Source organism: Lampris incognitus, unplaced genomic scaffold (assembly GCF_029633865.1).
Source record: "Lampris incognitus isolate fLamInc1 unplaced genomic scaffold, fLamInc1.hap2 scaffold_234, whole genome shotgun sequence".
Classification (NCBI taxonomy): Eukaryota; Metazoa; Chordata; class Actinopteri; order Lampriformes; family Lampridae; genus Lampris; species Lampris incognitus.
In genome coordinates, this window is record NW_026611192.1 from 58,437 (window position 1) to 84,868 (window position 26,432).

A 26,432-nucleotide genomic window follows, 5' to 3' on the forward strand; every position below is an offset into this window, starting at 1 on the left:
ACTCCTGCTAGTCAAAGAGAAAAGCACAGTGTTCCTACACAACAAGGGGATCATCTTAGTATTTTGAGATATTCCAAAGAGGCAATGAATAATTTGTTCTGCTTGTAATGTGGGTGCAGTAAATAAGGAAACGTCAGCGTCTTGCATCCCCCCCCCCACCAACCACCAAGTCAGCAGCACAACAATAACAGGATTACAGAGGTAAAAAAAATAAATTAAAATGACTCTGCAGAGTTATCTAACACCTGAGGGGGGAAATCACTTGCAAACGATAGAAAGAGAAAAGCCATCCAAGTTCGGACCAACTGAGCATGTGCTGTACTTCAGCAATGCCATTCTTCAGAATCATTTGCATTTAAGTTACACGTGGCCAGAAGCTGAGCAGTACGACCCTTAAGCTCCTCCACTGCTGACCACCGATAAGGTCTATATCAGCAGCTAGAGGTTCAGTGCCTTGCTCAAACATAGTGGTAGCTGTTGGGCAATGGCAGAATGTGACGCATTCTCTTTCCCCAAATACATGAACCAAATCATCAGTCAAGGTTTTCTAACCTCGGCTACGCAACTTGGATTAAATTGTTAAAATGTTCGGTTCTGGATGATCATTTCAAGTTTTAATTAATTCACACAGAATTCAGGCATAGATTACAGTGTACCTGATACTGTAGAAAACACTGGGGTACAATACAGTGAGCAACTCACACTGCAACATGTCATTATTTTGTGTCATGTAGTCTTGAGAAATACATGCGAGGCACCGGGAAGAGGAATGTGTTCCACGTGCTGGGAAGGAGAGTCAGAGCTGGTGCCTCACATGTGAGCTGTTCTGCGGGGATGTGGTTACCTTTTCCTCCTGTCCCCTGGCCCCCAGGCTTATTATAGAGGTAGATATCACCGTCAGGAAGTTCACTGCTCAAATGGAAGTAGTGCTGGAGAGAGACAAGGGACAGAGAATCAGCCCCAGCACACTTCAGACATACAAGTTAGCATTGTTGGGAAAAGAGCTGATTTCGTACACTATAATGAGACACGTCAAAGTGACTTTATTCCTTGCTACACTCTCTCAGGGCAGAAGACATCTCTCAGGTTCATTATTTTTCCTTTCAGAACTGTTAAAAAGAGCTGCATGTGTCGTCACGCCGTCGTCCATCAGTGTAAGCTGCTTCTTTGCAGAGCACGTTGCTCATGTCAGATGTTTTTTGAGTTAATACATCAATGCAGTCAGTGTATTTCAACAACAGTGAAGGCTTGCTCAATTTGATTTTCGGGGCATTCGGGTAACGTAGTGGTCCATTTTGTTGCCTACCAACACGGGGATCGCCGGTTCGAATCCCCGTGCTACCTCTGGCTTGGTCGGGCGTCCCTACAGACACAATTGACCGTGTCTGCAGGTGGGAAGCCGGATGTGTCCTGGTCGCTGCACTAGCGCCTCCTCTGGTCAGTCGGGGCGCCTGTTCAGGGGGGAGGGGGAACTGGAGGGAATAGCGTGATCCTCCCACGCGCTACGTCCCCCTGGTGAAACTCCTCAATGTCAGGTGAAAAGAAGCAGCTGGTGACTCCACATGTATGGGAGGAGGCATGTGGTAGTCTGCAGCCCTCCCCGGATCAGCAGAGGGGGTGGAGCAGCGACTGGGACGGCTCAGAGAGTGGGGTGATTGGCTAGGTACAATTGGGGGGGGGAAGCGGGGGGGGGATAAAAAAATTTATTTTCAATAATCAAGTCTTTTTTTTTACTCCTGCTGAGCTTGTAAGTTATGAACATAGCAAAATCTTGGAAGCACACATGTAAACACAATCATAACAAAAATTAACAGTAGCTCTCATAAAAGACAATACTAATAAGGCTGAAGTATATTAAACATTTCCAACAACACATATCATTTAACTCAAAAAGTGCCAGGCCAAGATGTGTACTTTGTTTACTGTCAAAACTGACAGGAAGACTTACTCATCGTATTTCTTGCTTATTCTTCCCAAAACATAATTTATTTTCAAAATCAACCTTTAACTGACTGCTAGAGCCTGGAGTGTCCCCCCACAGATGTCTCTCCAGGAACATGTATTTCACATAGATGGCCTCTTTGACCCCCCATTCAAACCAGTGTTTCTCCCTATCAAGGATGTGCACATCCTCATCCTTGAAAGAGTGGCCATTGGCCTGTAGATGGTGTGGACTGTGGAGTCCTGGTCTGTAGATGGTAGAGACTGTAGAGTCCTGGTCTGTAGATGGTGCAGACTGTGGAGTCCTGGTCTGTAGCTGGTGTAGACTGTGGAGTCCTGGTCTGTAGATGGTGCAGACTGGGGAGTCCTGGTCTGTAGGTGGTGTAGACTGTGGAGTCCTGGTCTGTAGATGGTGCAGACTGGGGAGTCCTGGTCTGTAGATAGTGTAGACTGTGGAGTCCTGGTCTGATGTGTTAGCTCTCCTGTGTTGTGTCATCCTCTTGGCCAGCATCTGTTTGGTTTCCCCAATGTACAAGTCATGACAATCCTCCTGGCATTTAACAGCGTACACTATATTGCTCTGTTTGTGCTTGGGGACCCAATTCTTGGGGTGGACCAACTTGTGGTGCAGCGTGTTTTGGGCTCTAAAAGCAACTGAGACGCAGTGTTTGGAAAATACGCATCTCAACTCCGACAGTCCCACCACATAGGGAATCACCACTGGTTTACAGCTGTTGTCCTTCTCCTCCGTTTGATGGGCTGGTGCACTGTTTGGGCGTCTTCCTGGTTTTGACAAATGCCCAGTTAGGATAACCACACTTAACCAGGCCTGTTTAATGTGGGATTTCTCCTCTTCCCCAGTCGGCCGCTGTGTCAGTGGGGACGTTGTCAGCTTGGTGGTACAGTGTCCTGATGACTCCTAGTTTGCACTCCCGTGGATGATGAGAGTCATCATCCCTCCGGCAGACAAAGGCAGATGCACTGCAGTATTAAACCGGACAGACTATCATGACAAACTTATGACGTTACTTAGCGACATTAATACTTATGAGCCCCTAAAACGAGATCCAGGCAGTGGTTACAAGAAAAAGGTGATAGAAGATGTTAGAACAGGACAATGCTATTGACAGAATCTTGTACCACAGATTATACCCAGGGGGCGCTACACCTAGTCTGTATGGGTTACCTAAGATACATAAATAGGACGTGCCATTATGGCCTATTGTTAGTATGATTAACTCAGTGACCTATAACATCTCTAAGTTTCCGGCATCTATTCTTAACCCGTTGGTAGGCAGTACTGAACATCACATTCAGAACACTACGGATGTTGTGGATAAGGTGAGGGACTTCATCATGGAGGGGGAGGAAACAATGGTCTCTTATGATACTATGTCTCTCTTCACGTGTGTTCCTGTTGATGAAGCAGTGGAGGTAGTCCGTATGCAATTACAAAACGACCCCACACTTAGCAATAGGACCACCCTTAACACTGACCAAGTGTGTCTGCTCCTGAAGCTGCATCTTCAGTCCACATACTTCAAATACAGGGAGCAGCACTATAGGCAAAGGCATGGGTGTACTATGGGTTCTCCTGTCTCACCTGTAGTGGCCAACTTCTACATGGAGCAAGTGGAAAAGAGGCTCTGATGTCCTATCCAGGGATACCACATAGCCATTGGTTCAGGTATGTGGATGACACCTGGGTTAAAATGAAATCTCAGGACGTACCACATTTCACCGACCACATTAACTCTGTGGATACCACATCAAGTTCACCAGGGAGGATGTGAAAAATGACATGTTAGTCTTCTTACACTGTGAAATTACAATTGGTGAAGGGGGACATTTGAAGTTTAGCATAAACTAACACAAACTGATCAGTACTTAAGATTTGACTCGCATCATCCACTGGAGCACAAACTAGGAGTCATCAGGACGCTGCACCACCAAGCTGACAGCGTCCCCACTGACACAGCGGCCAGGGAAGGGGAGAAATCCCACATTACACAGGTCCTGATTACGTGTGGTTATCCTAACTGGGCATTTGTCAAAGCCAGGATGACGCCCAAACAGTGCACCAGCCCATCGAAGGGAAGAGAAGGACAACAGCTGTGTAAGCGTAAACCAGTGGTGATTCAGTATGTGGCGGGAGTGTTGGAACAGTGGCCACTTTTTCCAGGATGAGGAAGTGCACATCCTTGATAGGGAAGAATGCTGGTTTGAACGGGGAGTCGGAGGCCATCTATGTGAAGAGGGAACGACCATTAGGGGGCGCTAATAGTACATCTATGACCATCTGACAATGATGTGATTGCAACTATTGCCCAATCCTCTGTGGATAGTACACATGACCACTGTAACTCTAGTTAATGCTCACGACAATTTGCATATGATACCGATCATTTCGGTCGTTATGCCACTGTATTGTTTACAAGGGTGGGGGTACCTGCAGTCACTGTATTGTTTACAAGGGTGGGGGTACCTGCAGTCACTGTATTGTTTATAAGGGTGGGATACCTGCAGTCACTGTATTGTTTATAAGGGTGGGGTACCTGCAGTCACTGTATTGTTTATAAGGGTGGGGACATGCAGTCACTGTATTGTTTATAAGGGTGGGGTACCTGCAGTCACTGTATTGTTTATAAAGGTGGGGTACCTGCAGTCACTGTACTGTTTATAAGGGTGGGGGTACCTGCAGTCACTGTATTGTTTATAAGGGTGGGGTACCTGCAGTCACTGTATTGTTTATAAGGGTGGGGGTACCCGCAGTCACTGTATAGTTTATAAGGGTGGGGACACCTGCAGTCACTGTATTGTTTATAAGGGCGGGGGTACCTGCAGTCACTGTATTGTTTATAAGGGTGGGGACACCTGCTGTCACTGTATTGTTTATAAGGGTGGGACACCTGCAGTGACTGTATTGTTTATAAGGGTGGGGGTACCTGCAGTCACTGTATTGTTTATAAGGGTGGGGGTACCTGCAATCACTGTATTGTTTATAAGGGTGGGGGTACCTGCAGTCACTGTATTGTTTATAAGGGTGGGACACCTGCAGTCGCAGTAATGTTTATAAGGGTGGGGGTACCTGCAGTCACTGTATTGTTTATAAGGGCGGGGGTACCTGCAGTCACTGTATTGTTTATAAGGGTGGGGACACCTGCTGTCACTGTATTGTTTATAAGGGTGGGACACCTGCAGTCACTGTATTGTTTATAAGGGTGGGGGTACCTGCAATCACTGTATTGTTTATAAGGGTGGGGGTACCTGCAGTCACTGTATTGTTTATAAGGGTGGGGGTACCTGCAATCACTGTATTGTTTATAAGGGCGAGGGTACCTGCAGTCACTGTATTGTTTATAAGGGTGGGGGTACCTGCAGTCACCGCATTGTTTATAAGGGTGGGATACCTGCAGTCACTGTATTGTTTATAAGGGTGGGATACCTGCAGTCACTGTATTGTTTATAAGGGTGGGGGTACCTGCAGTCACTGTATTGTTTATAAGGGTGGGGACACCTGCAGTCATTGTATTGTTTATAAGGGTGGGATACCCGCAGTCAGTTGAGACTGAAGAGGTCACTTAGATGATGATGGAATGTTTCTCTCTACAAACGTGTCCAGATGAACTGACTCATCTTCTGTGATTTCCTTACCTGGATTATTGAGCATGCATATAAAAGTGTTCCCATACAGTTTGCTGTAGTGATACATCAGATTGCCTGCATTAGCTTTGGTCCCGGCATCCTATTTTTACAGGGGTGCAGACAGTTATCTGCTGAGCTGACATCACATGAGCCACAGAGGCTGCTACACCTTGTTTGTTGTTGGAGTAAATCAGCTGCAACATGTCTGTTTTTCTCTGCCTCCTGCATCCGACAATACAGGAGCATTGTTCTACTGTAATATTTATTGACTGTCTGTCCAGCAGAATCACCTCTCTCTATGTTAGCCTTCATCAGACCCAACTGCGCTTTGTCTCCAAGGCCTTCGTGCCCAACGTTGTTCAAACATCTCCTGTGCATTTCCCTGACTGGCCACACGCAGCGCAAACATCACAGTAGACTACAGAACGTTTGTGTTTCTGCAGAGGGGACATATGAACCCCGGTTAGTGTAAGAGAGTCATCCCCAGAAACAAGAGACAACACTGAATGGAGTATGAAAGGCTAGCGTACATTCTGTTTGCTTTACTGATGAGAGGAAAGAGCAGAGCCTGTGAACTCTGCCTAAACACACGTATAAAGTATTTAACTGTCTATATTGTTTTTTTGATGGGAGGAAATAACAACAATGAGATAAGAGACCCATGGCTTCATAAGGGCATGTGTGCATCATGCATCTCGTGGATTAGGGGTCAGGGTTGAGCCTGGCTGTATGCGTACACTGGCTTGGGAAACATACAATTGTGCGTCAGAGTGTGTGCATACATGTATTTCTGTGTATGCTGATGATGATGTTGTTAAAATGTCACTGACACAAACTGCTGATGCATTTTTTTCCTCCCCACACTGGTTCAAGTGCTTAGTAAAGAACATTTCAAAGTGTAGCGGTACCCATGAGACAACGTGCTGGAGCTGCGCCAGCAGTAGTCCAGCTGGACTTTACCTTGAAGTGATGTGCGGTATTGCTGTCAGTGTATTTGGGAAGATGCAAAAAGATGAGCAGGTTCTGCCTGAGGTAGTGGGCAACAGCAGGCAGCCAGGCCAGGCAGTACTGTGGAAGACTGAACTCCATTATCTCCGTGGCAGGAGAGCCGGAGGGCTGGATAAACTGAAAGAAAAACATACATGACACACAGTACCATGAGTACACAGACATTAAGCATGTGTGGCCCCACTGCCAGTGAAACTCCAGGAACTTCAATGTTGATGCCATGGCCTTCCCTTTACAGTATGCAGCAGCAGCTACCCAAAAAACAGCAACACAAAACAACAAAAAAATGCTGTATTCTGAAAACACCCCACATTTTTCTGAAAAGACCCCACATTTTTCTGAAAAGACCCCACATTTGTCTGAAAACACCCCATACTTTATCACTGGTACAAATGAAATGAAGTTACAGCAACACGTAGCAGTGAACAGCATCCAAACATAGCATGCTAACTGTAGTCATTATAATGAGATTTCATAATACTAATGTTATTATTATTATTATTATGAGCTTGGATGGATGGATGGCTGGCTGGATGGATGAAAAGGTGATGGAGACAGAATGAAAGGCCTCTGTATTTTCGAGCTTTTCTCTGACCAAAAAGATCCTTTAAGCTGTTTTATGGGAGGTGCTTAAACAAAGAAGGTATTGAAACAAATTCCACATCATAGTTTGGTCAGAAATATAAAAAATGTTATTGGCGATAACTTGGACGATAGTCTTGATTATACGTTGGATTTAAATCCGCTGTAGGTATCTTGGGAGAGGTGAGTATTTCTTAAATGCCTTTCACATTCAGTCCAAGTAAATTACTGGGAGAGCCCTTCATGCCCCGCTAGTGATCGTCACTGTCCACACATGCTGCCATGTTCAGGAACGTTCCCATCTTGCGCCTTTTCACACATGCCATGGCAGTGTCAGAATGGAAGTGGCAAGGGACATTCCAGCAGATGGCGGTAATACAACACTTATGGATGCCAACCGTCATAAAATTCAAAAGAAGAAGAAGAAGAAGAAGAAGAAGAAGAAGAAGAACTTTCTTTACATAGCACTTTTCTAAGGCAAAAACAGTGGGGCATCTGGGTAGTGTGGTGGTCTATTCTGTTGCCTACCAACACGGGGATCAGCGGTTCGAATCCCCATGTTACTTCTGGCTTGGTTGGGCGCCCTACAGACACAACTGGCTGCGTCTGCAGGTGGGAAGCCAGATGTGGGTATGTGTCCTGGTCGCTGCACTAGCGCCTCCTCTGGTTGGTCGGGGCGCCTGTTCGGGGCGGGGGGACTAGGGGGAATAGTGTGATCCTCTCACCTGTTACGTCCCCCTGGTGAAACTCCTCACTGTCAGGTGAAAAGAAGCGGGTGGTGACTCCATATGTATGGGAGGAGGAATGTGGTAATCTGCAGCCCTCCAGGATCAGCAGTGGGGGTGGAGCAGAGACCGGGATGGCTCGGAAGAGTGGGGTAAAATTGGGCTTTGTGAGAGGGTTTAAGGACAATAAGACTAAATAACACAAAGAGGAGTAATGATAAAATAATTCATCTATGGAAGATCACCCGTGCCGGAAGTCAGCCAACACATGGCAACAACAAGTGCTGGTTTTGGACTGAAGGCAAAAAAACAAAACAAAAATGAATTCATTGCCACCACTAAATCAACTGACAGCTCAAGAGCAGGAACGTGAGTCAAGCAGGGAATACAGGTTGAAAAATCAGGTGTGTGTATCCAAAAACAAAATGTTTCCCCCTAAACACCACGCCCAGGCTGTGGTCTGAAATGTGCAGGGCCTGGATAAGCTGAGAGGATTTACCTCCACATCAGCTGGGGTCAGCTTGCAGTTTCGGACCAGCATGACTGTGATGATGTCCAGGGTGGTCTCGTCTAGACGCTTACGCAGCACCTTGACCAGCTCGTCTGTGATCTCCTGACCTGAAGAGATGGTAACAGCATGTCAGCGGGGTTTACAGGCTCACAGACCAGGTTTAGAGATAGTTTGGTCAGTGCTACAAAATTTGGGTGGGGCTTGGCTGAAGTCAGTCTGCTCTTTACTTCAACATATTTGATTTATGTTACTGAAGTAGCGTTATAACACTAAGCTGTCTCTCTCTTCGGCATCTTTATACATTTTAATGTATCATGTGTCGTGGCTCGAACCTTCTCTTGTCCACCTACCAAAAAAGCATGACCAAACACACTTTGAAAACACTTCAACTTAAGCAACAAAACAAACAATATCTATGAACAGGAGAACGGACATGAGAAGACTCTGAATGAGTCCCTCTTGGGCTGAGACAGGCTGACTTGTGTTTCTGATCAGGCGAGGCAGAGGCTCCTGGTACAACACTGCCCCCTAGAGGGCTGAAGAAAGCACTATGGCCCGCATCTAATGTTCCAGCTGGTAAGAAGTCCCTCTTCTACCTTACCGGCGTTTCCCACTCCGTGCACCAGCAGCAGGATGTGTTTGTCCACCTGTCCAACAGGCCGAGAACCCTCAAGAGAAGACCTCGAACCCTGAGTAGGGTGGGAGGGAGAGACAGATCAATACACGATACATATCAATCAATCAGTGGATAGATAGAACGACAGCGAGTCAGTCAGACAGACACACAGACAGACAGACAGTCAGTCAAAAAGACAGACAGACAGTGAATCAGACAGACAGACAGACAGACAGACAGACAGACAGACAGACAGATAGATAGATAGATAGATAGATAGATAGATAGATAGATAGATAGATAGATAGATAGATAGATAGATAGATAGATAGATAGATAGATAGATAGATAGATAGATAGATAGATAGATAGACAGTGAGTGGGAGTGGAGTCTCAGTACATATAATATTATGAATGTACCTCTCATTGCTACAGTAAACAGTGGATAAACTAGCATGTCCTACAAATAAACTGACTTCAGATGATAATGGTGTATTTCTGTGTATTTCTCTTCATAGTAACCCATGAAAATATACATAATACTGTAAAAGTACTTAATTAAAAACTGTCTAATTTGTACAAAGAGAAAAACATTATGTGTCCAAAAGGTACCAAGTATAAGACACCATCAGTTTACTTTGTGATGGTCAGTGATGGCTCATCTCATAACATAACATGTGTGTACATCTGGTGTATTAATAGTAAAATACAAACTACAACAACAGAAGTAATTCACTGTTAATTTACATCAGCAGCGCAGGGTAATATCTGCCCACCGCAGCATGCACACGTTTACATCAGGAAACACAGCCGCTGCACCCATTCTGACACACGCGACATTTTCAAGAAGAAAAACAGTTAACAAAAACACACACTGACACAGTAGAAAACGACACATCAACGATTTTCCCCCCTTTTTCTCCCCAATTGTACTTGGCCAATTACCCCACTCTTCCGAGCCGTCTCGGTCACTGATCCACCCCCTCTGCTGATCCAGGGAGGGCTGCAGACTACCACATGCCTCCTCCGATACATGTGGAGTCGCCAGCCGCTTCTTTTCACCCGACAGTGAGGAGTTTCACCAGGGGGACGTAGCACATGGGAGGATCACGCTATTCCCCCCAGTCCCCCCCCCCAAACAGGCGCCCCGACCGACCAGCGGAGGTGCTAGTGCAGCGACCAGGACACATACCCACATCCGGCTTCCCACCCACAGACACGGCCAATTGTATCTGTAGGCACGTCCGACCAAGATGGAGGTAACACGGGGATTTGAACTGGCGATCCCCATGTTGATAGGCAACAGAATAGACCACTACGCCACCCAGACACCCAAACACTTTAACAATGTGACATATTGCTAATCCAAAGGTGAAACTTTCTCGATTATTTCTGAACATTTTTAAATCTTTGCTGATGATATAATGAAATAGTAATACTATTTCAGTATGACATCATGCAACAGTAATACTATTTCAGTATGACATAATGAAACAGTAATACTATTTCAGTATGATATCATGAAACAGTAACACTATTCCAGTATGACATCATGAAACAGTAACACTATTCCAGTATGACAATGAAACAGCAATACTATTTCAGTATGACATCATGAAACAGTAACACTATTTCAGTATGACAATAAAACAGCAATACTATTTCAGTATGACATAATGAAACAGTAATACTATCTCAGTATGACATAATGAAACAGTATTACCATATTCAGTTACACCTGGAATACTTGCAGCGAGAGCCAGGTGTCAAAACACATGTCCAGTGATCTTACTGTGACGTCCTCTGAGTTTAAGGGTTCCTGACTCCGGGCAAGCCCAACAGAGCGGACCATGTGGAGAGTGCCGTCCATGTCTGAGTACTTCCCTGTCTGGGACGTCTCACAGAGCCTGGGGGGGAGGAACAGGGACAACTCAGGGCACTGAGGTTCCTACCATGTACTGTCACACTACCTTGGGGCTGCAACGATTAGTCGACATAATCGACGACGTCGATCATAAAAAGTCGTCGACGCAGAATTTTAGCTTCGACGCGTCGTATAAAAACAATCAGAGCCAGTAACGTTAACTCAAAACCGCACAAATGTTCATTTAAAACTGCAATGCCCTATAGGAAGTGCTGGGGGCAGTATCGCTTCCATCGTCTGATATAACTGCATTTTGCATGAACGACGAAGAGAAGAAGAAAGCGTATGAACGATGGCGGAAAGGAGAGCGAATGAGGCTAATGAAGAGCAAAAACCAGCGAGACCGAGACTATCAAAAGTCTGGGAGTATTTCACAGATGACAAGCCAAAGAAGTCAGTTAAATGCAGAATATGCAAAGCCGAATTGGCATTCCACAGCAGCACTACGGCGATGCACGAGCATTTGAAACGCAAGCACCCTGGAGCCACGATGATTGCTACTTCGGATCATGGGTAAGTTTAGCTAGTTAGCCACAGTATCGTAATGTTTACGTTAGCTTAAGTTACATGTTGGAAAACAGAACGTCTCAAGGGTGATGCTTGCTAAGCGAACGCTATTTCAGTTATGTGGATTCTGCGTATCCACCAACGAGCTGTATGTAACATTAGCTAAACAGCACCAAGCTTGCAGCATAGCACACTACAGCTTAGAGTTGTTTAGCTCCGTCATTTATCACCGAGTGTCGTGTTTTTGCAGACTGGAGTATTAACTAGCTAAGTTAAGATTGCTAACGTTAGCTAAATGTTAACGAGTTCTAACATTCACTGACTCTGCAGTAACTTAAGCTATGGGCTCTAGGTTTCTTTTTTTTCAGTTGAAAAAAATTTAACTTTTTGGGCTAAAGCGCAGGCAAGACTGCAGAGACGGGGAACGTTAGCACCATCTAACATTAGCTAGCTATCTTACTTAGCTAGTCAATCTGCAGTCTGCAAAAACACGACACGGTGCTAACGTGAGCTGTCTGTAGCCTAGACAGTCAACTAGCTTTCCCAGTGCGCTCTAATCAGCTGTAGCTTGTCGTAGCGTTAGCTAGTTAGACTGGGTTGGAGCATATCAATAATTCAGTTGTAAGATATTTATTCATTTAAATGGTTTAATTGGTATTAGGCAGTACACTAAGATAAACTGATACCATAGCCTACAACTTGTGATGATAATTAATACAGCTTTCTGTTTTGTTCTCTTTTTATTTTAGTACTAAGCAAAGGCGTGTGGATGAGTTCATCCTGAAGAGAGGCTCATGCACCCCTCAAATGGCTGGAGTCTTAACAGAGAGCATCCTCAACATGCTCGTCAATGACATGAGACCAATATCCATGGTTGAAGATGGGGGATTTAAGCAGATGGTCACCACATTCCATCCAGGTTACACCTTACCTTCCAGAACTCATTTTACTAAGCTTATGGAGGGAAAGTATGAAGCTACTTTTGGTAAGGTTAAAGATGCTCTTAAAGCAACCAAGAACAAGATTGCCCTGACAACTGATGCCTGGACCAGTGTCGCGACAGAGGCATATCTTGGCATCACCTGTCACTTTATAAGTGATGACTGGGAGCTCACTAGCTTCTGCCTTACAACCATGCCACTCGAAGAACGGCACACTGGACCCAACATTGCTGCATGGATTGAGCAGGCTGTGGAAAGGTTTGAGATCCCTCCAAGCAAGATTGTGGCAGTTGTTCATGACAATGGCTCCAATGTCGTACTGGCTGCAAACATCTTGCAGGAAAAACATGGGTGGGTGTCTATCCGCTGTGCAGGCCACACTTTACAGTTGGTGATCAATCGTGCACTGAAACACCCTCAGATCAGTAAAGCACTGGGAGCAGCGAGGTGTCTCGTCGAGCACTTGAAAAGGAGCGAACTGGCTTCAAGCAAGCTTAAGACAAAGCAGAAACAGATGGGGACCCCGGAACACAAACTTGTCCAAGATGTCTCTACCAGGTGGAACAGCACCTATTATATGGTGACTCGCATGCTGGAACAGAGATGGCCACTGACTGCGACTCTGTCTGACCCGGCAGTAACACAGAGAGGGAAACAATACCTAGACCTCAAAGCTGATCAGTGGACCCTGCTAGATGAACTGGTCAAAGCTCTCCAGGCCTTTGAATGTGCCACTGTCTACTTGAGTGGTGAAAGCTATGTGACAGTCTCCGCCCTGCCTCCACTAGTCAGAGGGCTTTTGAAGTCCACCCACACTGCCTATGATACAGCTCCTGTGCAGGCCTTCCAGGCGGCTGCTTCAGAGGAGACCACTGCACGCTGGTCAAGAGAGGTCACCATCACAGATGATGACCCAAGCAAACAGATCATTGCAGCTGCACTAGACCCACGATTTCGAAAACTGAAATTCCTGACACCAGAGGAGAGGTTCAGTGTTCAGAATAAAGTACAAGCTCTGGCCCCACAGTCCAAGGATGGGAGTACTGTGAATAACCAGCACACCAGTGGGAATGAAGAAGCCACAGCAGCATCAGCTGACAAGGATGCCACAGACTCAGCTGAGGGAACTACAAATAGGTCTGTTTCAGCTCTCGATTCACTGCTTGGATGTGACTCAACAGCCAGTGACAGTGAGACCAATGATGAACAGGATGCGCGCAACCAAGCGATCAGTAATGAAGTGCTGACGTACTTCGGAGAGCAGCCCCTCTCAAAGACAGAGTCCCCTGTCTTGGTGGAAATTGAATGAGGCAAAGTATCCAACCCTTGCATCACAAGCCAAATGGTTTTTGTGTATTCCAGCTACTTCTACTCCCTCTGAGCGTCTCTTCTCAGCAGCTGGGAACATCGCCTCAAAGAAAAGAGCCAGCCTCACTCCAGAGCACGTCGACATGCTCACGTTCCTGCACTGCAATTTAAAGTGTTTATGAACTGCAGGAGATCAGAGTAAGACACACATATACACACATACAGCTCCTCTCACTCACACACAGCAAACAAAAGACCTACAAGTCTGTCTGAGCTGACTCATTCTCCCCTCCTGTTGGAGATGGTGGAGCCTAGTGAGTGGATCCACGTCCCCCTCCTGGACCAGGTTAACAGCCCCATCAGAACCGCGGTGCTGGGGCAGAGGCTGCTATTTTGAGTTACTTTTAAAACATTATTTGCGCATTATCTTTACGTTTTGACTTGCACTTTAATTTGTATGATTTAATTTATTTATTTTGTTTTTATTATGATTGATAATGCATTTACTTTCATTTGTATTATTTAATGTATTTATTTAGTTTTAATTATGATTGATGATGCATTTGATTAAACAAGTAGCTCCAAAACAAGTTCCAAATTCAAATGTTCCATGAGTTATTATTTTAATTCGCTATGGGATCATGTTATGTTAAGGCAGAGAGACACAGGGCGACATTCACAAGTGTGCAGACTTAAGCATGTGAGGTAAAACGTGCACTGGAGCCCGGATGAGGATCCGCGCCCTCAGGAAGCAGAGATGGAGGGTGTGAAATAAATAATCGTTAGATTAGTCGACTAATCGAAACAATAATCGACAGATTAGTCGACTACCAAAATAATCGTTAGTTGCAGCCCTAACTACCATGTACTGTCACACTACAGAGTCAATCAAACTCCCGTCCTTAGTTGCACACGTCATGTAAATGGAGGAAACAAACAAGCAGCTCAGCATCAAAGTCAGGTTATATACATTATACTGATGGAGTTATGTCGTTCTGGTCAAATGGTCTGTTAAGGTGCAGAGGGTTCTTTCCTGGGTTACCATGCTACGGCCACCCCAGATCCTTGTGAGGACAGGTAGGCTGGGTGGACATTGTGGGTTACTGGCTTTGGTGGCGAAAACAACGTCGATTCACTTCCGTGGTACAGACCAATGAAGCTTGGTAGCACACACACAAAGCTAGGGGTGGGAAGATACTGGATCGAATCCCGACTCATTCGATATGGTCGTCACGGTTCGAGACACTCCCCGTTTCGCGAGACCGTGTGTAATTACGAGGGGCTTCACTCCTACCTAAAACGACCACAGGCGGTCAAAATGACTGCCAGTTAAGTCAAAGTCAAAGCAGGTTTTTATTTGTCCCCAGGGGGGCAATTGCTGTGTATAAACACCCAGGTAAGATGTTAATGCATTACATATGTTAGTGTGTCTGTTAGGAAACAACTGACACCAAAATTAACATTTTAACAACTATAATACTGTAGCAAATTCAGGAGGCAGCCGGGAATCCGCCACAGCCAGGACGCGAAACCGGGTCTCCCACTGCCGCACCAGGGCGACTGCGCTAACCCGTCGACTAAAGGGTGCGACCCGTTAGCCAACGGGCTAGCGAGTCAACACATCCGTGATCGTTTCAATGCTATTTTTCTAACAATTTAAAATGGCGGCTGTCCAGCGCCTGTAAATACTGCGGCGCCTCGGTGGTAGTCATGGTGCGTTTGTAACGGCGTCTGTAGCCAGACACGTTGGACATAACACCTGAACACCAAGACGGAAAACACACGTTGCTGATCCAACAAACGTAACAAGGCTATAAAACACGACATGGGGAAATAAAAAAAAGAGAACTGAACGTTGTGAAGGAAATGACGCGACCAACACACGTCATAAATACTGACATGACGCACACAATGACGCACAAATTAGCCGCCGTCATGTTGCCGCTCATGGTGGTTTTAGGTAGATCTTATCATAACTTCTTTTGTGCAGTTGATCTAAAACTCATTTTAATGCAAATACATGCAGTTTCAAGAAGCGGCAGGTCCGTATCTTTTTCCCCACCAAGTTATTAAACTTTGAAAATCCAAAACGGTCACAATGACCGCCTTGGTCATTCTAATAGTTTTTAAAGGTTAAAGTCTTAAAGTAAAGCAGTTGTGTTACACAACAAGAAAAGATGGCACAACATGTTGTTAGAACTTGTGCACTTGGATTACGTGTGAATACGTGTCTTGATAATATCAGCATGTTGGCCCTGATTCTTAAAATAAATGAAACTAGAGACCTGCAGCGGTGTTTTGTCTCCTGCTCACCAAGACGTCCACTGTGTCGTACTGAATCCACATCCTGACCCTGAGTCCTGACACGGATCAAACCGCAACATGTGTGAATCGTCCCACCCACTGGTTATGCTCATCCCCGAGCCTCGAACCCAAGACCCAAGTCCTGATCCCAAAACAGACCTTTCAAGTCAGGACTGGTCCAAATGTCCTCAATTTGCAAACGGTGTCATCACTTTTATGATTAAAAACTCAGATTGGACCTCATGAGTATAGTTCAATAAGCACACACACACATACACACACACATACACACACAAATAACACAAGTGTTTTAAAGTTCGGCGTATGAAGGCAGAGGGTGGGTGTGTGGGCTAGCTGGAGACCAGGCTGACCTGAGGTAGAAGACTGATTTGGTTGTGCGCTCCTGGTAGACGAACATGTTCTTCCTGTTGACTACGCAGAAGGAATTCAGCACAGACCGCAGGGCCTGGATGGCTGTCATGAGGAGGGGAAAAGAAAAAAACATCAGCAGATTAAGTGAATTTACAAGACAAACACAACAACTGCATCAACAGAATCCACACTGCTGTGGAGGGAGAGACACTGAACTGCATGGTATAAGACTATCACAATAAGCCAGCCACTGAGGACGCACAAGCCAGCGCATTCTTAGTGCCGGTCCCAAACCCAGATAAATGGGGAGGGTTGTGTCAGGAAGGGCATCCAGCGTAAAGTCTTTGCCAAATCAAATATGCGGATCATAAATCAGATTTCCATACCGGATCAATCGAAGCCCGAGTTACCAAGACCACCACCGGTACCATTGGCCAACAGGGTGCCGGTGGAAACTATGCTACCATTGGGCGAAGGAGAAGGAGAGGGAGAAGGCATGTCCAGAGGCAGCGAGAGAGGAGGAAGGGTAGGAGTGTGGAGGTGAGAGTCAGAACTTTGAATGTTGGCACTATGACTGGTAGAGGGAGAGAGCTGGCTGATATGATGGAGAGAAGAAAGGTAGGCATACTGTGTGTGCAAGAGACCAGGTGGAAGGGGAGTAAGGCCAGGAGTATCGGAGGAGGGTTCAAACTCTTCTACCATGGTGGGGCTAGGAGAAGTAATGGGGTAGGGGTAAGTCTGAAGGAAGAGTATGTCAAAAGCGTGTTGGAGGTGAAGAGAGTGTCAGACAGAGTGATGAGTATGAAGCTGGAAATCGAAGGTGTGATGATGAATGTTATCAGCGCATATGCCCCACAAGTTGGGTGTGAGATGGAAGAGAAAGGAGAATTCTGGAGTGAGTTGGATGAAGTGGTGGAGAGGGTGCCCAAGGAGGAGAGAGTGGTGATTGGAGTGGACTTCAATGGACATGTTGGTGAAGGGAACAGAGGTGATGAGGAGGTGATGGGTAGGTATGGTGTCAAGGAGAGAAATGTGGAAGGACAGATGGCGGTGGACTTTGTGAAAAGGATGGAAATGGCTGTGGTGAATACATATTTCAAGAAGAGGGAGGAACACAGGGTGACGTACAAGAGTGGAGGAAAGTGCACACAGGTGGACTATATCTTATGTAGAAGGCGCTATCTGAAAGGGATTGGAGACTGCAAGGTGGTGACAGGGGAGAACGTAGCTAGGCAGCATCGGATGGTGGTCTGTAGGATGACTTTGGAGACCAAGAAGAGGAAGAGAGTGAAGGCAGAGCCAAGGATCAAATGGTGTAAGTTGAAGAAGGAAGACTGTTGTGTGGAGTTCAGGGAGGACACACAAGACACAGGAGCAGACACATTTGATCAGTGTCAAGGGTGGAACTGTTTTGTAATTTCATATGGACTAGCTCCACTGCTTCATCAACAGGACTGCTCGTGAAGAGAGACGTAACACAAGACACTATTGTTTCATTCATGAGTATATGTGTCGCCATCTTCCATGCTGTGGTTGTGACTATTCCCCAGTCCTCTGTGACTAATACGGCCACTGTAACTCCAGTTAATAGTCACGGCAATCTGCACATGAAACGGATCCTTGTTTTCGGTTGTTATGCCACTGGATTGCTGGATGAGGACACCTGCAGTCAGTTGAGACTGAAGAGGTGATTTAAGGCCATGACACACCAGGCCGACGGTCGGCTGTCGGCCAATGTCGGGCCATTGGTGAGCGTCTGTGGCCCTAGTTTGTGCAGTGTGTCCCGCACTGTTGGCACTAGTCGGACCCCCGTCGGCAGCTTTTCGGCCAATTCAGCATGTTTGATCGGCGGCGGAGCCCGTCGGTGAGAGATCACTCTGATTGGCTGTTCAGCCTAGCAAATCAGTGCACGAGAAGAGAAACGGAAGTTACAAAAGCAAGCAAACGATAAAGTCAAGAGGCCACACAGAAGGCACTGAACAGGAAAGAGCCGAGCGGAATTTTTAAAATCGGAGGTTTCATTTATCTCCAGCTCTCAACGCGGGTTCAGGAAAGCCCCTTGAGCCTGTCGCTGCAATAGCCATGATTTCACCCATTTCTCCTTATTTTGCGCCTCCACCTCTCCCTTTCTTCTTCCACAGCCAAAAGACCAGGGGCTGACCACGCCAGTGTCATATGCAAGTTTTTATCAGACATGTTCTCCATTAGAAGTAGTATATCACCACACCGTCTGTAGTGATTAGAAGTAGTATATCACCACACCGTCTGTAATGATTAGAAGTAGTATATCACCACACCGTCTGTAGTGATTAGAAGTAGTATATCACCACACCGTCTGTAGTGATTAGAAGTAGAAAATCACCACACTGTCTGTAGTGATTAGAAGTAGTATAGCACCACACCGTCTGTAGTGATTAGAAGTAGTATAGCGCCACACCGTCTGTAGTGAGCGAGAGTTGAGTGAAAATGGTAAGCAAATGCTGATTTGTTTACCGTTTGTATATCCGCAGTCCTGGGTCTTCCAGTTTCAAATTTTGGAGGACAAATACAGACTACCGCCCCCTGCTGGTATGGAGAGTTATTTCCTCTCACGCAGGTGCAGAACGTACATGCTAGTTGGCTGTAGTCTTTGCAGTTTGCTCAAGTAATACTTTTTGGCTCAGACGCAGGCGAGGTGAGGCGACGCAAAAGTCGGCCTTCATCGCCGCTAGTTCTCTGATGTCCATTTGGTGTGTCTGGGCCCTTAAATTCAGCTGCAAGAATCAGAATCAATTTCATTGGCCAAGTGTGCTTTTGCGCATGAGGAATTTGACTCCAGTTCACAGCAGCTTCTAGCACTTGAATACATCACTCACACACAAAAAAAGAAAGAAAACAAAGCACAAAAAAAAGAAAAAAGAAAAAACAGAAGAAATTAATGGAACAACAACAGAACATTGGAGACAAGCATGTATGCACAACAGGTATGTCACTACTACACAGAGTTTTGTTATGGTTGAATAATCAGCAACCTATGCCCATATATTATACCATATTGCTTACATACTATATTGCCCATACACTATACCATACCACAACTCCACAACCCATCATGCCCATATACGGCTGAACAGCTGCCAACAGGGGTCCGACCAGGGCCAACGGTGTGGTACACACCGCAAAAACTAGGGCCACAGATGCTCACCGATGGCCTGAAACCTTTTTTTTACTCGAACATAACTTAACCATGTCAAGTGATACGCCACTTCAGTACACAACAAATATTACTGGGGCCACTACAGAAAACTACAAATTAACATTTAATATCCAGGAATTCACATTATAGACACTACCATCCCTGTAACAAACTGGCCACAATTTCAAACATTGCCCATACACAGTCCAGCCATAAACTGGGTTTTGACCTGGTCTTGTTTAATGATGTGTTAAGTCAGGATGGCATGGCAAAGAGGGTGTGTACAGTAGTTTTCTCTGTTCTAAAATTGTCCTAAAATGAACCTAATAACCATTTTGGGACTGAACCTATTGTTAAAGAACACAAAAACTATGACCCATTATCCAAACTGCCACTCACCCCTGGACACACCCATGTTGGGCCCCATCTTGAGGCGTGGGTGGATGTGAATGATGGTGCTCCACACCACGTCACAGGCAAAGTGGCCCGGGACGAACTGCATGGTGGCAGCCAGGTAGTCTCTGGGTTGGTAGCTCTCCTCTGCACTGTAGTCTGTGGGGGGGGGGGACAGAGAGACAGAGACAGATAGAGAGAGAGAGAGACTCAGTTGTTTACAGCTACAATTATAAAGAGAGGCATATTCAGTATGACATCAGATGAGAAACATAATGCTTCCGTGGACACATACAGTTCAACACACAAATGTTGAATCAGTCAGACTCAAACCTGTGGTTTCCTCCCCCTTGGCAGGACCAATTCATATATAGACACTGGTGCTAAACAATCAATGACAGTTATGTTAATCTAAACTGGTAATTCTGGTTCAATGGCTGCTGTCAAAAAAATCTAATGATTATTCCTGTTTATGGCTCCACTATAAGAGATGTTTCACTGGGTTGTCATGGCTACTCTTCCCATTCATCCTGTATACATTTCACCACTCTTAACCCTGGCCGTCTGTTGACTGTCCACATTAACACAGTGACAGCAGAGGGCTCACAGTCAGCTTACATAAAACAGAACCTTGTTCTGCTAAGGATTTGCATGCAAGTTTAGAAGATTTGCAAACAAGTCTAGGGGAAGTTCTCCGTTTCAAATATACTGCTCAAAAAAATAAAGGGAACACCTAAAAACACAATATAGACCTCGATGAATGAAATATTTCAGCTGAAAATCTTTATTTATTAGACAGAGGAATGTGTTTAGAGCAAAATAACCTAAGAATGATCAATGGAAATCAAAATCATTAGCCCATTAAGGTCTGGATTCAGAATAATACTCAAAATCAAAGTGGAAAATGAGAACATAGGCTGATCCAACTTCTGTGGAAATTCTTCAAGACGATTCAAAATGAGGCTCAGTAGTGTGTGTGACCTCCACGTGCCTGTATGCACTCCCTACAACGTCTGGGCATGCTCCTGATGAGACGACGGATGGTCTCCTGAGGGATCTCCTCTCAGACCTGGATCAGGGCATCGGTCAACTCCTGGACAGTCTGTGGTGCGACATCGCGTTGGTGGATGGTACGAGACATGATGTCCCAGAGGTGCTCGATTGGATTCAGGTCTGGGGAACGTGCAGGCCAGTCCATAGCATCAATGCCCTCGACATACAAGAACTGCTGACACACTCTGGCCACATGAGGACGAGCATTGTCATGCATGAGCAGGAACCCAGGGCCCACTGCACCAGCATATGGTCTGACAATGGGTCTGAGGATCTCATCCCGGTACCTAATGGCAGTCATGGTACCTCTGGCTAGCACGTAGAGGTCTGTGCGGCCCTCCAAGGATATGCCTCCCCAGACCATCACTGACCCACCGGCAAACCGGTCATGCTGGAGGATGTTGTAGGCAGCAGAACGTTCTCCACAGCGTCTCCAGACTCTCTCACGTCTGTCACATGTGTTCAGTGTGAACCTGCTCTCATCTGTGAAGAGCACAGGGCGCCAATGGCGAATCTGCCAACCAAGATGTTCTCTGGCAAAGGTCAATCGGGCTGCACGGTGTTGGGCTGTGAGCACAGGCCCCAATTGTGGACGTCGGGCCCTCATACCATCCTCATGCATTCTGTTTCTCACTGTTTGAGCAGAAACCTGCACATTAGTGGCCTGTTGAAGGTCGTTTTGTAGGGCTCCGGCAGTGCTCCTCCTGTTCCTCCTTGCACAAAGGACCAGATAGCGGTCCTGCTGTGGGGTTGTTGTCCTCCTACGGCCCCCTCCACGTCTCCTGGTGTACTGGCCTGTCTCCTGGTACCTCCTCCATGCTCTGGACACTGTGCTGGGAGACACATCAAATCTTCTTGCCACAGCACGCATTGATGTGCCATCCTGGATGAGCTGCACTACCTGAGCAACTTCTGTAGGTTACAGATACCGCCTCATGCCACCTCTAGTGGTGAGGGCACTAGCAAAATGAAAAACTAACCAAAGATCGGCCAGAAAAGATGAGGACAGGCAAATGGTCTGTGGCCACCACCTGCAAATCCATTCCTTTTATAGGGGTTGTCTTGCAAATTGTCTAATTTCCACCTGGTGGAAATTAGACAATTTACCAACAGGTGAAATTGATTCACAAATCAGTGTTGCTTCCTAACTGGACAGGTTGATATCTCAAAAGTGTGATTGACTTGGAGCTACATTGCATTGCTTATGTGTTCCCTTTATTTTTTTGAGCAGTGCATATGAATAACCCATGACTCCAGCTAACGGGACCAGCACTTGTTCAAAGACCACATGAAATGGCATCAGCTTCCACGATGTGACGCAGTTCAACAGGAAACAGAACCACTTTTGGGGTTTAATAAGTGGTGGGAGGTCAATTTGACTGACATTCTAACGTTCTACCATGTACGCCGATGAGACTGCAGTTTACCTCAGGGAACAAATACGACAAAGCCTGTCATTACCAGTACACAGTTGGTAAAGTAGCCCACACTAAAATGCTGGCTGCAAAGGCGACAACTTTCATAAACACCTCCACTCCTCAAAGTGAATGAACGCCAAACATGTTTTATGGGATCTGAACAGCCAAAGATGCAACTTGCGATGCTGATATTACACAGTGCGGACACATACTTGTAGATTTTTATAAGGTGGCGGAAGGGAGGGGAAATTCAAGTCAAATTACTACTTGGCAATTTTCTTGATGCCCACCCAGACGTGCAAAGTGATGTAACAATAAACCTGATGCCTTTTCAAGAAAGAGAAAACACAGGATTATTTAGACACAATTAAAAAGGGCAATTCTTTTGTGATTGTGTTGGAACATAATGGTAGACAAAAGAGAACCTGGTGCACACAAAAGTGGTAAAATTTCAATTTCAACATTTTCAATTTCATGTGGTCTTTTAAGAGTTGATTCACCAACCATCAGAATTGGTCAGACGCTGCCTGTAGAGAGACTCGTTCTTCCAGATGTCCTCCTCGCTCTCAGCCACCAACAAAGAGTTACAGATGTGGCTGTCATGCAGGTCCTGCAGCAGCATGCGCTGGGGAGTACACAGGTTTGACACTGATCAGCGGGCAAGGGAAAGCCTTTACCACTGAGAACACACATCTGAATCACAATGCACATCTTTGTGTACAGTCTTGCAATTTAGTCCTGTTGGAGTTCTCAAGCCATGTGTCTGTAAATTGTTGCTGTCTGTTAACATACACCAATCAGTCAAAACATTAAAACCACCTGCCAAATATTGTGTAGGTCCCCCTCCTGTCACCAAAACAGCTCTGACCCGTTGAGTCATGGAGTCCACAAGACCTCTGATGGTGTCCTCTGGTATCTGGCACCAAGACGTTAGCAGCAGATCCTTTAAGTCCTGTAAGTTGCAAGATGGAGCCTCCGTGGGTCGGACTTGTTTTCCCAGCACATCCCACAGATGCTCGATCGGATTGAGAGCTGGGGAATCTGGAGGCCAAGGCAACACATTGAACTCTGTCATGTTCCTCAGCCCATTCCTGAATAATTTTTGCAGTGTGGCAGATCGTATTATCCTGTTGAAAGAGGCCACTGCCATCAAGCAATACCGTTGCCATGAAGGGGTGTACCTGGTCTGCAACAAAGTTTAGGTACGTGTCAAAGTAACACCCACATGAATGCCAGGACCCAAGGCTTCCCAGCAGAACATTGCCCAGAGCATCATGCTGCCTCCGCCAGCTTGCCTTCTTCCCATAGTGCATCCTCGTGCCATTTCTTCCCCAGGCAAACAACGCACACGCACCCAGCCGTCCACATGATGTAAAAGAAAATGTGATTCATCAGACCAGGCCACCTTCTTCCATTGTTACAAGGTCCAGTTCTGATGCTCACATGCCCATTGTAGGTGCTTTCGGCAGTGGACTGGGGTCATCATAGGCACTCTTGACTGGTCTGCGGTTAAGCGGCCCCATATGCAGCGAGCTGCAATGCACTGTGTCTTGACACCTATCATAGCCAGCATTAAGTTTTTCAGCAATTTGAGCTACAGTAGCTCTTTTGTGGGATCGGACCACGTGGGCTAGCCCTTGCACCCCACACGCATCAATGAGCCTTGGGCGTCCATGACTCTGTCACCAGTGCAGTGGTTGTCCATTCTTGGACCATTTTTGGTAGGTACTGACCTCCACATGCCGGGATCACCCCACAAGACTTGCCGTTTTGGAGATGCTCTGACTCAGTCGTCTAGCCATCACAATTTCGCACTTGTCAAATTTGCTCAGATCCTTTCGCTTGCCCATTTTTCCTGCTTCCAACACATCAACTTTAAGAACTGACTGTTCACAGGGGCATCTGGGTAGCGTAGTTGGCTATTCCATTACATACCAACAAAGGGATCTGCACTAGCACCTCCTTTGGTCGGTCAGGGCGCCTGTTCGGGGGGGAGGGGGAACTGGGGGGGGGGGGGTAGTGTGATCCTCCCATGCACTACGTCCCCCAGGCGAAACTCCCCAATGTCAGGAGAAAAGAAGCGGCTGGCAACTCCACATAGTATATTGGAGGAAGCATGTGGTAGTCTGCAGCCCTCCCCGGATCGGCAGAGGGGGTGGAGCAGCGACCGAGATGGCTTGGAAAATAAGGTAGTTGGCCAAATACAATTGGGGAGAAGGGGGGGGGGGGAGAGAACCGACTGTTCACTTGCTGCCTCATAGGTCTCACCCCTTGACAGGTGCCACTGTAATGAGATAATCAACGTTATTCACTTACCTGTCAGCGGTTTTAATGTTTTGGCTGATCAGTGTATACCAAGACAAATTCTGACATATTTGGCTCTTTACGTGTGTTCATATATTGAGGTTTTGCAGTTACCTGGTTGACTACTCGGCAGATCTCCCCAATCTTGCGCACCATCAACTGATGCAGTTCCAAGTACTCAGGCAACTCCTCCTTTTCTTCTTTCTTTTCCGTATCCTCAGCACCACCTTCTTTTCCTTCACTGACACTCCTGCAGTCATGTGGCAAGACATTAATTAAATCAGATGCAATCAGAACCAAAATACAAGGATATAAATTCATCAAAAAGGCAAAAAACTACACAGCAGACAAAGTGTTGTGTCAAAAAAATTACCACATTCCAAGTTTTGAGCATCTTTAAAGCCTAAACCTTACCTGGAATGGGAGTAGACCTCTACTCTGTCCTGGAGAATCTTAACAATAAGCCAAAAGTCAGGCATCAGCGGGGACTGACCCTCCTGCTCGTCCAAAGTGGGACTCTCACACTCAGAGTCACTACTGCCGCCATCATAACCTTTTAACACACAAGAAAAATTGGAACTTGGAATTCTGTAAACACTTCTGACCAGTCATACCCCCACTATTCATCTGAATGGTTACCGAGATTAAATCATCCCCCTTTATGCCTCCACATACGAATACTGCTCTCATTTCAGTTTTGCTGAAAGCTAATAAGGACCCAACTCTCCCCTTCAGTTACAGACACATATGCCTAATTACTTGTGATGAAAAGATCATTGGCAAAACACGAAAAAAACAGAACTGAATCAGTCATTTCTTATATAATTCACCCAGGCCAAACAGGCTTTCTCAAAGGCAGACACTCTCCCAGCAATATCTGCCGTTTGGAACAACCTAAATACTATTACTGCTTCCCCACATGCTGAGAAAGCGTTAATTGGACATATCCTTGGACATATCTTTTCACAGAAGAAATCATCTAGAAATCTGGTTTCGGAGAGTCATCCTCTCTCCTCAGGCACAGCATTCCAGTTTGCCCATCGGTTTGTCTTCTCTGAGCTCTCTCCTCGGTAGAAACACCACCCAAACCCCAGCAACCCATTCTGATGGCCTTAACACTTGCCAAGAAAACAGTTGTACTTGACTGGAAAAGTAAAAAAATTCTCTACACCTATTAATGGAATATATCTCAATGGGAAAAGTAGTGGCATTATCCAAAAGTGAAATTGAGTCATTTAATGAAATATGGGCTACTTTTATCAATGTCTTGGGCACAAACATTTCTGATCCAGGATGATGTGGGTCTGTCGTGGCCGGGCCAGTGGAGGCGCAGGTTGGATCTGTGGTTTTTTTGGGGGGGGGTGCCTGTAGCTAGCTTACGGGTGCATGTACATGGTGCGTTCGTGGGTTCGGGGCTCAGGTTGGGGAGCAGCAGGTGCGGGTTGCCGGGTCAGGGTTGGGCCCCGTGGCTGGCTGGAGGGATGTCAGGGCTCTGGCATCTGCCTGCGTGCCATGGAGGGGAAGGGGGTCATGCTTGGGTCAGTAGGATGTGCCATCTAATCATGGGCACTGGAAAGGCACTTGATCCTGGTTGGGTGCACCTGGGCAGATTTGCCCAGGTGGTGATTGCCCTCCGGGGGAGGTGCGGGATTTTGTCGTCATCCTGGACCACCTGAGTGTGGTCTCCTCGCTGGTCTCGGGGCAT

General features: G+C 46.2%; 1 protein-coding gene across 1 annotated transcript; it reads right to left on the bottom strand.

The window, feature by feature from the left end:
* Nucleotides 1–605: 605 nt before the first annotated feature.
* Nucleotides 606–26,432, bottom strand: LOC130133146 (KICSTOR complex protein SZT2-like). Its single transcript, XM_056301936.1, has 11 exons — nt 26,309–26,432; nt 25,142–25,280; nt 24,842–24,977; nt 22,928–23,048; nt 19,959–20,111; nt 16,384–16,486; nt 10,821–10,935; nt 9,014–9,101; nt 8,401–8,519; nt 6,547–6,711; nt 606–929 (listed from the first exon to the last, which is right to left on the bottom strand). Exons 1-11 carry the CDS (start codon nt 26,430–26,432, stop codon nt 717–719), a joined length of 1,476 nt encoding a protein of 491 aa, XP_056157911.1. The 3' UTR covers nt 606–716.